At 36.7% G+C, this 11,792-nt stretch overlaps 1 protein-coding gene across 6 annotated transcripts; it reads right to left on the reverse strand.

Moving 5' to 3' along the window:
• Window positions 1–6,295: 6,295 nt before the first annotated feature.
• Window positions 6,296–9,743, reverse strand: LOC116205986. Of its 6 annotated transcripts, none has more exons than XR_004156613.1 (3): window positions 8,900–9,743; window positions 7,743–7,944; window positions 6,296–6,876 (listed from the first exon to the last, which is right to left on the reverse strand). XR_004156613.1 is itself a non-coding variant. In XM_031538704.1 (2 exons), the coding sequence occupies exons 1-2, from the start codon at window positions 9,605–9,607 to the stop codon at window positions 6,715–6,717; spliced, it is 870 nt and encodes a 289-aa protein (XP_031394564.1). In that variant the 5' UTR covers window positions 9,608–9,742; the 3' UTR covers window positions 6,296–6,714. The 6 variants fall into 6 exon arrangements, 2 of the variants coding, with proteins under 2 accessions (XP_031394564.1, XP_031394565.1); XR_004156614.1 differs by having other exon boundaries at window positions 7,743–8,032; XR_004156611.1 differs by having other exon boundaries at window positions 7,743–8,096; window positions 8,900–9,742.
• Window positions 9,744–11,792: the final 2,049 nt, after the last annotated feature.

Here is an 11,792-nt window from a genome sequence, read left to right on the forward strand (position 1 = left end):
AAGCTTGCAGACAGCTAGTACCAACCGGGGCCTCATGTGGCTCAAGAGTTATTGAAATATCTTGAGGATTCCCTTACTAAGAAACAAATTCAACAGTTTCTTGGGACGGTGAATTATCTCAGAGACTTCCTTCCTAAGATCACAGAACTTACTCGCCTGCTTGAGAAAATGCTGAAAAAAAGATACCCCAGCATGGAGACCTTCTCAAACCAAGGCAATCCAGGAGCTCAATGCGCAACTTCAGTCCCTACTTCCTCTCCAAATTCCTTCTATAGGAAAACGTACACTCCAAACGGATGCAAGTGATAAGTACTTGGGTGTAGTCCTAATAGAAGAGCTGAAAAACGAATGCCACATATGTGGTTATCTGAGTAGGAGACTCAAGCCGTCAGAACAGCATTATCATTCCACATTCAAGGAAATCTTGGCGGTCATGAATGGGATGCAAAAATTCGAGTTCCACCTGATCAGACATAAGTTCACATGATCCAGTTTAAGCAGAAGCAAGTGTCTCATCCTCAACTGCTTAGATGGGCCAAATGGTTCACCAAGTACGATTTTGAGGTTAAGCACATCAAGGGGAAGTATAATACTATCGCTGACTTTCTATCATGGAAGGAACATGCACTACTTGGGCACCCATTACAGATTATCCCCGTAATCTGCATGTTCACAACCCAATGGGCACATAATCAAGCTGCAAGAGCACATTGGAGGTTAGGATCACCTGGAAACCTTCGGGGTGATATACCTCATGATGTCATAGAGTTAGTTAGGACGAAAACGTTCATTGTCAAGGCCAAGGATCTCATTTGGGAATGCCAGTACCTGATATTCCGATACTATCGAGATCTTACTCTCTAACCTTTTGGAATGCATCCTCAGTACCCATTCATCCACCTATTTAGGTATTCATTCAGCTTTCCATATCCCGAAGACATGAACTGGTTGTTCTGGTACTTATGCTACAACTATACTATCGGGATTGAGTTTCATTTGGAGTGGATGCTCAACTTCCTCAACCATGACCTCCTAGATTGGGAGATGCCCAACTATCCCACGGAAGACAGGAAATCGGACACTCATTTTATTTAGTTTATAGAGTGGTTCAGTCATTAGTGAAAATAACTTTTTTAGGAAGAAGCCATAAGGGTGCCTTCTCATCCTTTGCTACAGAGACACATCATTGTCCTATTCAAGCAACCATGGAGCATAGTGCATCCTAGAAGGTCCTAAAGCACAGGGAGAACCAGCAAGATTCCAATAGACATAGGACTTTGAGGTATGGAGAACCCTCATCATAAACATCTTAGATTTCGAAGATCAATACTGAGAGCTCCAAAGGGTGATCTTTGAAAGGAATATTGTGGTTCCATGAGTTATCTAGCCACCTATAATTGGCCAGGTTCCATGGGACTATCCAGGAGCCTACTTGCTAACTAGGCCACAATCCGACAGGCCCTTGAGGACTAGAATATGGATCATCCAATTCCTCTGTTAGATTCTCAAGATCTAAACTCCCTAGATGCAGAAGCAAAAGCGCTCATGCAGCTGAATATCTGAACCCACCAGCTACCACAGTCCAACCACTAGCTCTAGTCGAGGACCAACCATGACTAAGTTCTCGCGCTAATGATCTGCGCGACACTGGTAATGGCCTCAATCGACAATGTCTAAAGAAGACTGGTGGAGAAACGTGACTAAAGAAGACCTCTTAAATGCGGCATAACAGTGGCCTTGGGAAAAGCCTTGGTAGTACTCGTCCAAAAGTGACTCTGACCCTAACATGTCACTGTCTCATGAGTCGTTTTGCAAATAATGGAGAATCGCTCTTGTCTCTACCGACTGTCTGAGACTTGTTTTATTAAGCTGTGTATTATTAAGAATTATCCACTAGTGTCGACCCATTATGTCAGCCCATTAATGTCAGTCATGTAAAGTCGGTCTCATTCATTATGACATGCCATATGTGTCGACCACGCCTTAGTTTATGTCGGTCGTATTAGAAATATCTAGTTGACGTCTTGCTAGAGCTTTGCCTATATAATGACAAGTCCTCATTGTAATTGAGCATCAAGGAAATAACAAAGAAATTCCAATACACTATCTTTCTCTCAATAATCTGCTAAATTCTTTCGTTCTGGGCTAAGGGTTTGGGATTCCAAGTAGTTTTTCAATACCATGAGCTGGTTTAAGTATATTATGTGCTTGCCTAGTATGATGATTCTGCACATCAGAAAATAAGTTGCTCAGATGCGATTCGAGATAATTCTAAGGAATCAGTGATACTAACAATCTTGGGCCTAGGAAGAAGATAGGGATCCCGTGCTTGAGCATTTGCCAAATGATGGCTGTGAAGCTCGCTAAGGGGCATGGTATCTATTTCCTCTAACCTGAGGTTGTTAGTCCTATTGCACTTCTCTAACCTCACCTAGATTTGGTATCAAGCCTATTGACAGTCCGCCCCATACTTGACCAAAATAGACACTCCTCCCCATTTTTAACGGAAAAATTAATAATATCCCGTGGATCATGTTGACCTCATAAGAAAAAATTCTTTTGGTCCTTAATCTTTAATTTATTATTTTCAATTTCGTCCTAATTAATCTTTTTGTTCAATATTGACATGAAAAATAAAGAATAATAATTTTTTGGTCAAGTATGATTGAAAATAGAAAAGAATTAAAAATTTTAAAAGAATCTCATAGGTACTATATATATTCGAGATGGTCAATGACCATTAAGGTTTAGGTTATCTACGGTCGGAGTATTTGCAATAGACGAGGCCCTGCCCTTAATATCTTGTAACTATTATATATGTTCGAGATGGTCAATAACCTCTAAATTCTCTTTATGGGGGATGGAGACTTTGTTCGCAATCACCTACCATCTAAGCTTATAAATCGTGAAAATAGTTGTTTGTAACTTCATTAGAGTAGTCCCAAGTAACACGATTTTCATATAAAAATTTTCTATCATGCAAATTTTCATGAATAATAAATATTTTTAAAAGTTAATAAATAAAAAAAGAAACATCAACAAGGAGTAAGAACGGGATCATATTGCTACCACCCCAATGCATCAAGGCCACTAGTTAACAGTGATTTATAGGGGGTGCGAGTGCGAAGGGATAGGGACTTAGGGCAGAGTAGAGGAGCAGTCACACCTACCCCATAAAACTGCGGACTTCAAACGACAGTTGTGGTCATCAACATTAGGCAAGCTCCCTATAGTGTTGGCCCATTTTATACATTTATTTTAAAATCTATTTTCACAAAAATATTGTTAGATCATAGACATGATCTCTTTGTATCAAATGTTGCAATTCTAAATGTCGATCTTGGAAGTGGAGTCTCGCGAACAGATACCTATACTCTAAACTGTTGAGAGCCTCAATGGTTGTTGACGAGTTGTTCTCTTTTCTTTTCTATTTCCAAAATTTTATTATTCTAAAAAATATTGTACATTAATAGGTTTATCGAAATTCAAATGGTGAGGTCAAAGTTGATAAACTATGTAACATAAAAAATGAAAATAATTCAAAAGAAAAAAAGAATTAGGATAAAAGTGAAAAGTAAATCAATGTTGAGGACCAAAAGAAATTTATCTTATTAAGTGAATAAAGTTAATGGGATGTAGTGTCTATTTTGCTTAAAATTGCTGTACAGTGTCATTAAGTAAAACCTCAAGTGAGGGGAATGCATTTTACCATATTTCAAATACACTATGTTATATGAATTAGAAAATTAAAGAAATTAAGAAATTGAATTTTATGATGAGAGATCCTTAAAAAATATTTTTTATTAAAAATAATACTGAAAATAAAAATTCTAAAAATCCTGAAAATTCTATATATTATCTAATGTATCTATTTTTTAGAAAATAGATATTTATAAAACAATATAATTCATATATAGTTTTTCTAATTGTATATACTAAATGTTGTCCACATAACCATATATTAATATATCTATATTATGTATGAATATATAATAATATATACTTATTTTGATGTTAATATTTCTGTGATAAAATATTATTTTTTTATTTTAAAAAATTCAAGATTATTAAATAATATATAGATTATAAAAATTGAAAAAAAATCAAGAAATCGTATTTATAATGAGATATCTTTTAAAATATATTTATCATTAAAAATAATTTAGAAAATTTTATAAAATCTAGAAAGTTCCATCTAGAAAATTCATGTTGCATTTAACGGAAATCACCGTATTATCCAAATGATTTTAAAGTACTGTCAGTTTTAGAGAATGAAGTATTATTTCAGGAGATTGTTTTGTTAATTTCATAATTAAGTAAATTTTAAAATATTAAATAAAAAAATCAAGAAAATTTCATTCATAAATGGAGCGTTTTAATGCCTTATAGGATGAAATAATAACTTTCATATTAAAAAATTCAAGAATATAATATATATATATATATAAATTATTAAAATTAAAGAAATCAAGAATTCAATTTTTATGATGAAATATTTTTAAAAAATATTTTTATTAATTATTTAGATAATAATGCTTATTAATTTATTAAAATAGTTATTTCTAATAATTACAATTAAAAAATATATTATTATTAATGCATTATTAATAAACACTTGTAATGTTACTAATTTTACTATTTTTAATTAAAATAATTACTTTTTTTGCTAATCACAATTTTCATTAACTTTAATTAAAATAATTAATTTTTAGAAATATTTGCTTTTTTAATTATTTAAAAGTTTATTTTTATTAATTATAAAAATTATCATTAAAGTTATATATTTATCTTATTAAACCCTATTAAATTTGGCATGAAAGACATTTCTGTCTTTTTCACCCTATTTTTGTTCTTTCCATGCCTTATTCAACTTAACCAAACTTCAGAATTATAATTTTTAGTTTTGTTATTCCCTCCAACCAAACAAGTAAAAGTTCATCATAATTTATATTATATTCCCTGCTTATTCTAATCTATGTCTATTCTATTATGTATTAATTATATTCCAGTGAACCAAACATAGCCTTATATTGATAAAACTATCATTGTATTTGATAATGAACGTTTTGGTAATAGAGTTAAAAGTATGATTTAAATTAATTTTCAAATTCTTAAAAATTAAAAATTGATCCATAATTTTTTTGTTGTTTCAAAAATAATCCCACTCGTCTCTCTCACTGAGCTCCCTCACTCTCTGCTCTACTCTCTCGGCTACTCCTCGTCTTCCCCATGGCCATCCACCGTCGATCCATCCATCTTCCCTCTGCATCGAATGATAGCAGCAAGCCTTCGATTGAAGCACCGCAACAGAGCTCCCGATTGAGATCGGGACCCCGATTCAATCGAAGCTAGACCGAAATCAGTGATAGACATGTTCCTTCAATCGAAGCACTCTCTGCCTCGAATCACACCAGCAAGGCTTCGATCGAAGCCTTGTTGCTTCAATTGGGCTTCCATTCGAGGCATTAGAGATGGACACGAACACCATAGCTTCGATTAGGCTTCGAATCCACACAGAGGCCGAAGCTCGGATCGGGATCGGAGACGGAAATGGACGCTGCCGGTTTAGACTTGGCTTTTGGCGACTGGACGACCGGCTCGATGTGGAAGCTGTGACCGCACTTGGGGAGGAGGCGCGCCTTCTCGCCCTCCTTGAACTCAAACATGTAGATGACGCATGGTTGGGCTGAGGGGAGAAGGTGGACGAAGGTGCTCAGGAGGAAGATGGTTCTTTTATGGACTTATACTGTGCTCAGGATGTGCTTGGAGGAAGATGAACAGTGCGGTGATGGAGAGGAGAGAGGAGAGTTGGGGCATATTTGTGAAAATGAAAAAATTATGAAGCTATTATTTAATTTTAAAAAGTTTATTGGAGAAGTTAAATTTTATTTAATTTGATTTAATTTGATTTGACGAGATAAAAGATAAAAGTAGTTAAGAAAATAATAATATTATATTGTTGAATTAAGAAAAAAAAATTGAATAATTATGAAAATTTAATGATTGTAATTGAAAAAAAAGTGTTGAACAATTGAGAAAATTTAATATTAAAAAATTTATTATAATAATAAATAAAAACAATTGACAGAAAATTAAAGAAAAAAGATATAAAAATAATAATATTATTATTATTAAATTGAGAAAAAAATAAAGTAAGATCGATTTGATAAACAAACAGAAACACTTACAATTCACTAACATACAGTGGCAAACCCACTTGTACAGTACATAGAGCCCACTAACTCAACCCCGCATGCCCAGGCCCCAATTAACAAGAACAGGTAGAACCAATGCATTTGCCGACCATTCATCATCGCCATCATTTTTTATTAGAATGACCAAATCTTGAATGGGGTTTACATAACATAGTGAGAGGGTTACTCACTCGGCACAATTTTCACAAGTAGAAAAAAGATCATTCTTTTTCTTCATTTTATAAATATATAGAAGAAAAACACGCCTACAACCTGCCCTCACATTTACTTATGGAGAGGCTACATTCAGATCACTATGATTGCCGCAACCCAGCTAATATCTCTGGACTAGAGAACAAAGAGGAACTTTATTTGCAGATGATCCGTCTTGGACTATGACCGACAAGACGCCCAAAAATGCCTTGGACGATGAAGACTACCCTGTCGATTGGCCAACCAGTAGGTCAGGCTCGTGGAACCACCAATGCTGACAAGAATTGGCTCCACGAAAGCAACTAAACTACACTGCAATCAGACAAACCCTGCAACACACACACGCAACAATGATGCCAAGCACAGCCCCCGCAAAAACCTGGGATGGTGTGTGGCCAAGAAGTTCCTTGAGCTTTCTTTGACTAATCGGGTGCCCTTGAAACAGATCCTCGACTATCATATTGAGGACCTGCATTGATCCATGCATCGCAAAGTCAACTATAGAAGACAATTCGCAGATTCTCCAACCCATAAAAACTACAACAACAACAACAACATCATGTAAGCACATAAGTTTGGCGCAAAAATTATATCCAACATACTAAAGCACAGAGCAGAGAGGTCATGCGGAGAAGTCAGTCATGAAAGAGCCACCTATAGAATCATAATCTAATCTCCTGGTCCTATTCCAGGCAGTCATATCAGAACAAATTGCTGAAATAAAACACGGAGCTGCGAGCAGGCGGTAGGCAGGGAAAGTAATTCCTCATGGAGTCCCAAACTTATGACCTAGGAATTTATCAAAGAGAGCTGCACAGTTCAACGCAGCCCCATTGGAGATTATACAGCCATGCACCCTGTGGCCCCGCTTTTTTGGGCTTAAGATAGTGGTACTTATGAAAACAGTGCCAAGTTTACAAAGAGGCCACTAAAGATCAAGAACGAGGCCCCTCACACAAGCCTCTCCAGACATTTGAATACGGATCCTCACTTGACTTTGCCCAAGAAATACTGCTAGTTGCTCTCTCAAGAAATATAGGCTTCCCCAAAAGCACTCACAATCTAGCTTAACCCCTGGGGTGTCATGAGTTCCAACGTGATCTTTGAAAATTCAACCCCCACAGGAATCCCTGTCTGATCAAAATTAAGCAAACTTATATCTCTCTTCCATGGCTGCAAAATTAAAGGATGAATATGTGCCAGAGTCCGCTATGCAATATCCAATCTCGAACTTCAGCAGAAACAAAGTTAAACAGCAAAGTCCATTCTCCATCATCAAAACATTAACTGGCCCCTTTCTCCCCCACAGAAAGTTAACAGTGGAATAGTCCTTACCGGCAGGTTAGAGCATTCTTGCATGAGCCTCGCCCCCTTTTATAACAGCTTTAGGTGGCTTCACAATCCTACGAACATTCAGCAGCGCTGGCTCATTGAAAAGCCAAGATCCTCCTTCAACGGAACTCCAAGTAGCCTTTGACTCCAAGTCATAGCCGTGGTTGCTAGATTATCAAGAATAGGCATCTTGACCACAGCAGAACTGCCAAATGTTTGATGATCAGCCAATGCAGCAGGTGCACAAGCTGATTACTCTCTCAATTCAACAGTTCGTTGTTCGCTTAATGACACTGCAGTCAATTTTCTCTGTCAAATAGCCGGTTGGATTCCTCTCTGATCGACTATCTTGCCAGCCTGAATTGAAATCGATCAATTCCAGCCAACGCAAATCAAAGTTTTTTTCGCAGGAAAATCAGTAATATCTGCCGATGGAAGTGATTGCAAACGGCGATGGAGATTCCCACCAAAAAACTGTTGGAGAGGATTTTCCCTCTCTTAAGAGTAAGAGAGAGAAGCACTTCTCGCTTACACGGCATTTACTAATTTGAACAAACAATCTGAATAATTTATCTTTCAATATTGGCATTTAGCTGCAAAGACATTATACTACATATTCTGTTTTAGTGATCTACAGGCCTGGAAAAAGTTTTCCATCAGATAGGACCAAAGCAGCTTATAGGGTCATTCAAATCGATCTTTGTCCAATGTTTGCTTGCTGGATTGCAGCAACCACAGGAAATAGCCTTAGATTGGATACAAAGTTTTCCCACAAATGATGCAGTCTCTTTGTCTTCACAAAATATCAAACATCCATTCCAAAAGAACACAGATTAAACGTATTATTTCACACAGATAGAAAGGTGCTAGTAGGTTCGTTAGCAGTAAGCAGGTAAAACCCATTTTCTGATGATAGCTGCAACTGCTTCCCCCCAAATAAGAGAAGTATTCATAAGGGTAGCTCAACAGAGCAAGTTTAAGATCAATGAGGAGCTCAACACAAAATCCGAACGCATTAAAAAACATGGGGCAAGCAGCTGACATTCAACCAGGAATTACATCAAACGAGTCATGTGCATAGCGGGGGGCAAATAGGAAGACAATACAGTGAACTGGAACCATCAGAACCAAACAGACAGGGCAACTGAAAAGGTGCTTACCTCAGCCTGCATCCCAGCGTGCCTCCTCACACCTATAGCATCATACATCACGATGGAGCTGAAGCCCAAGCATACCGGGAACAGCGAGTCGGCCACTCCATGGCAGAGCGCCACAGAAGTCGTTAGAGCCGTACAGAGAGCCGAGTGAGAGGAAGGCATCCCTCCAGAGGCGAACAGAATTCTCAAGTCCCACTTTTTCTCCACGAAGAAGTTGAGGATTACCTTTATTGACTGTGCGATGCACCATGCGAAAAGGGCCGAGACAAAAGTCGGGTTCGCAGCTAATGTCGCCACGAAAGGACTGATCTTGACCTTGGCACTGGAAGTGACGCTTAACAGTGCAGCTCCAATCCCTCCGTTGCGGACGATTTCACTGCCATAGCCGCCTGTGACTGCCGGGGTTGACTCTCCGTAAGCTCGTATGCAGGATGCCCATTCGTGGGCTTGTGAGGATGCTGAACTTCTGAAATTGCCCAAGATTCTGAGCAGAGCCCAGAAGGGGTTGGAGGGGAAATTAGAGCTACTGCTGCAGTCGCTTGGACTGGCAGAAACAGAAACTGGAGCTGAAGAGGTTCTAAGTTTGTTCAAGTTGGGATGGGGATGGAGTTGGGGAGGTTTGATTTTGAGGAGTCTATGGTAATTAGCGAAGCTGAAGTTGTTAAAGCAGAAGGGAGTATGACTTGTGGACGTCGGCAGAGCAGTATCCATGGAATGGGAGGAGGATGATGCTTCGGATATCGAGACCGGTCGGCATTTCAAAGGAAGTAGAAGAAGATAACGGACAAGGGAAGAGAGGGAGGAGAGAGGAGAGAGCTCCAGAGGACACCCGAGCGAAACCCTTTTTTTTTTTTTAAAAAAATAAAGTAAAGTCACGTAACCAAATGTACAGGGTATTTTCAATTGGTTTCGTAATCCGAAAAGCCATGAACTTTGGTCATTTTATTATTTTAAATTGCACCGAAAATCATTAACTTCAATTTTTTGTCCGTTTAACATGTCGTTACTTCATTAGTTAACTTTAATCGATTTTGTTGAAGTGACATTAACGCCGCACGCATGACACTAATGAGGCCCACAAAGCCTTTAAGGAGGCACTTGGTAACAAAATAGAGTATGATTTTACTTAACTTCACGGAATAAAGACAAAAAAAATTAGAAAATTTTATTATTAAAAAATTAATTGTAATAATGATTAAAACAGAATATGTGGGATAATTTATATTAAATTGAAAGCAAAGGTTAAAAGAAAATAATGATTGTATATCTGAATTGAATGAAATCTAATGGACAGTAAGGAAGACTTAATATTAAAAAATTAATAGTAATAATGATTAAGAAAAAGTATGTGAGAAAATTTATTATTAAATTAAAAAAATAATAAATAATAATGATTGTGTTATTAAATTGATGCAAAAGTAAATTATAGTTAAATGGCATTACCAAACAAAACCTAATCTAAAATATTTTAAAAAAATGATGGGCCTACTCCTCTATTGAGTAGGGTATGATTCTACTTAACTTAATGGGATGAAAACAAAAGTAATTTGGAGAATTTACTATTAAAAAATTAATTATAATAATTATTAAAAAAGAATATGTTGGATAATTTATTATTAAATTGAAAACGAAGATAAAAAGTAATTATTGTGTTATCAAATTGAGAAAAATCTAATAAATAGTTGGGAGATTTAGTATTAAAAAATTTATATGTAATAATGGTTAAGAAAATGTATATGAGAAAATTTATTATTAAATTAAAAAAAGTAATAATTATTTTGATAAAATGATGGAAAATTAAATTATAGTTACATGGATTATCAAACAAAAAATAATCTAAAATCAATTGAAAAAAAAGTAAAAAAAGGGGAATGGGTCCACTCCCTATTGAGAAATTATTAGATGGACGTGGTCCACCACGTCATCTATGAACTAGTCCACCAGATGAGTAATACGTGTAAAATTGATACCACTAAATATTTCAAAAAGTCATAACTTTTCGTCTCTTTATAAATTGGTTCCAACTTAATCTCTCTCTCCTCTTTCTTCCCCACTCCCTCGAGCGCAACTGTACCAGCACTTCACTACACACAGTCTTGAATGCATACACTCTCTCCTTCATATGTCCTACTAAAGCAGTCCCGTGTCCCACCTCCTGTCCATGTCGGCGAGTTCAGCCTTCCAATGTGACCCTTGCAATCTCTCTCCCCCTTATTCTTTCCTCTCCGCACATGCTTCTACACCTTTGGCCTCAGACCCGAGCCTCCTTCCCCTCTCCTTAACTCGGCAATCAAGGTCCTAGATTCGTTGACGAGCTCTTAGCTGCTACTACGAGTTCAAATCTCTTGGATCCAAAGATCCAACGAGAGAGGAAAAAAGATAGATTGCAGAGTTGAAAGGGGGAAGAGAAATTGTAGAGTTGGAAGAGCTGAGGTTTTGATGTCGAAGACGTTGATAACGAGGAGTTGTTGCTTCCAACAACCAACATCGTTGAAAACCCAAGCAGTGGCAGGGAGAGTTGTCGGAGGCCCAAGTGCCGACGATGAAAGAGAGATGGAGGTGGAAGCGCGTGAGGAAAGCGGGGAGAAATATGAGAGAGAATGGATCTGGGTTGATTTATAAAGGAATCACCGTTTAATTTTGCAATCTAATTTTAAAATTTTAACTCTATTCATTATACAATAAAAATCAATTCTCCCAAGTCAAAAAATGTAGGTCCCATATATAAATCCACATACAACTCCATTATACTTAATTTAATTTTTAATATTAAATTTTTTCAACTATTCATTACTTTTTCATACTTTTTCTCATAATTCAATAATACAATCATTACAATCCAATTAAAATCAAAACTCAATTATACTCAATTCTAAAACCAAACACATATAGACGC

The sequence above is a fragment of the Punica granatum genome, chromosome 4 (assembly GCF_007655135.1).
Source record: "Punica granatum isolate Tunisia-2019 chromosome 4, ASM765513v2, whole genome shotgun sequence".
Lineage (NCBI taxonomy): Eukaryota > Viridiplantae > Streptophyta > Magnoliopsida > Myrtales > Lythraceae > Punica > Punica granatum.

What these genes read in the sequence shown, in the direction of transcription:
- LOC116205986 (XM_031538704.1), bottom strand. Translation starts at nt 9,607, where the DNA reads ATGGATACTGCTCTGCCGACGTCCACAAGTCATACTCCCTTCTGCTTT. An exon ending in ACGCTGGGATGCAGGCTGAG is followed by an intron (nt 6,877 to 8,899) that starts GTAAGCACCTTT and finishes GGATCAATGCAG; the next exon opens with GTCCTCAATATGATAGTCGA.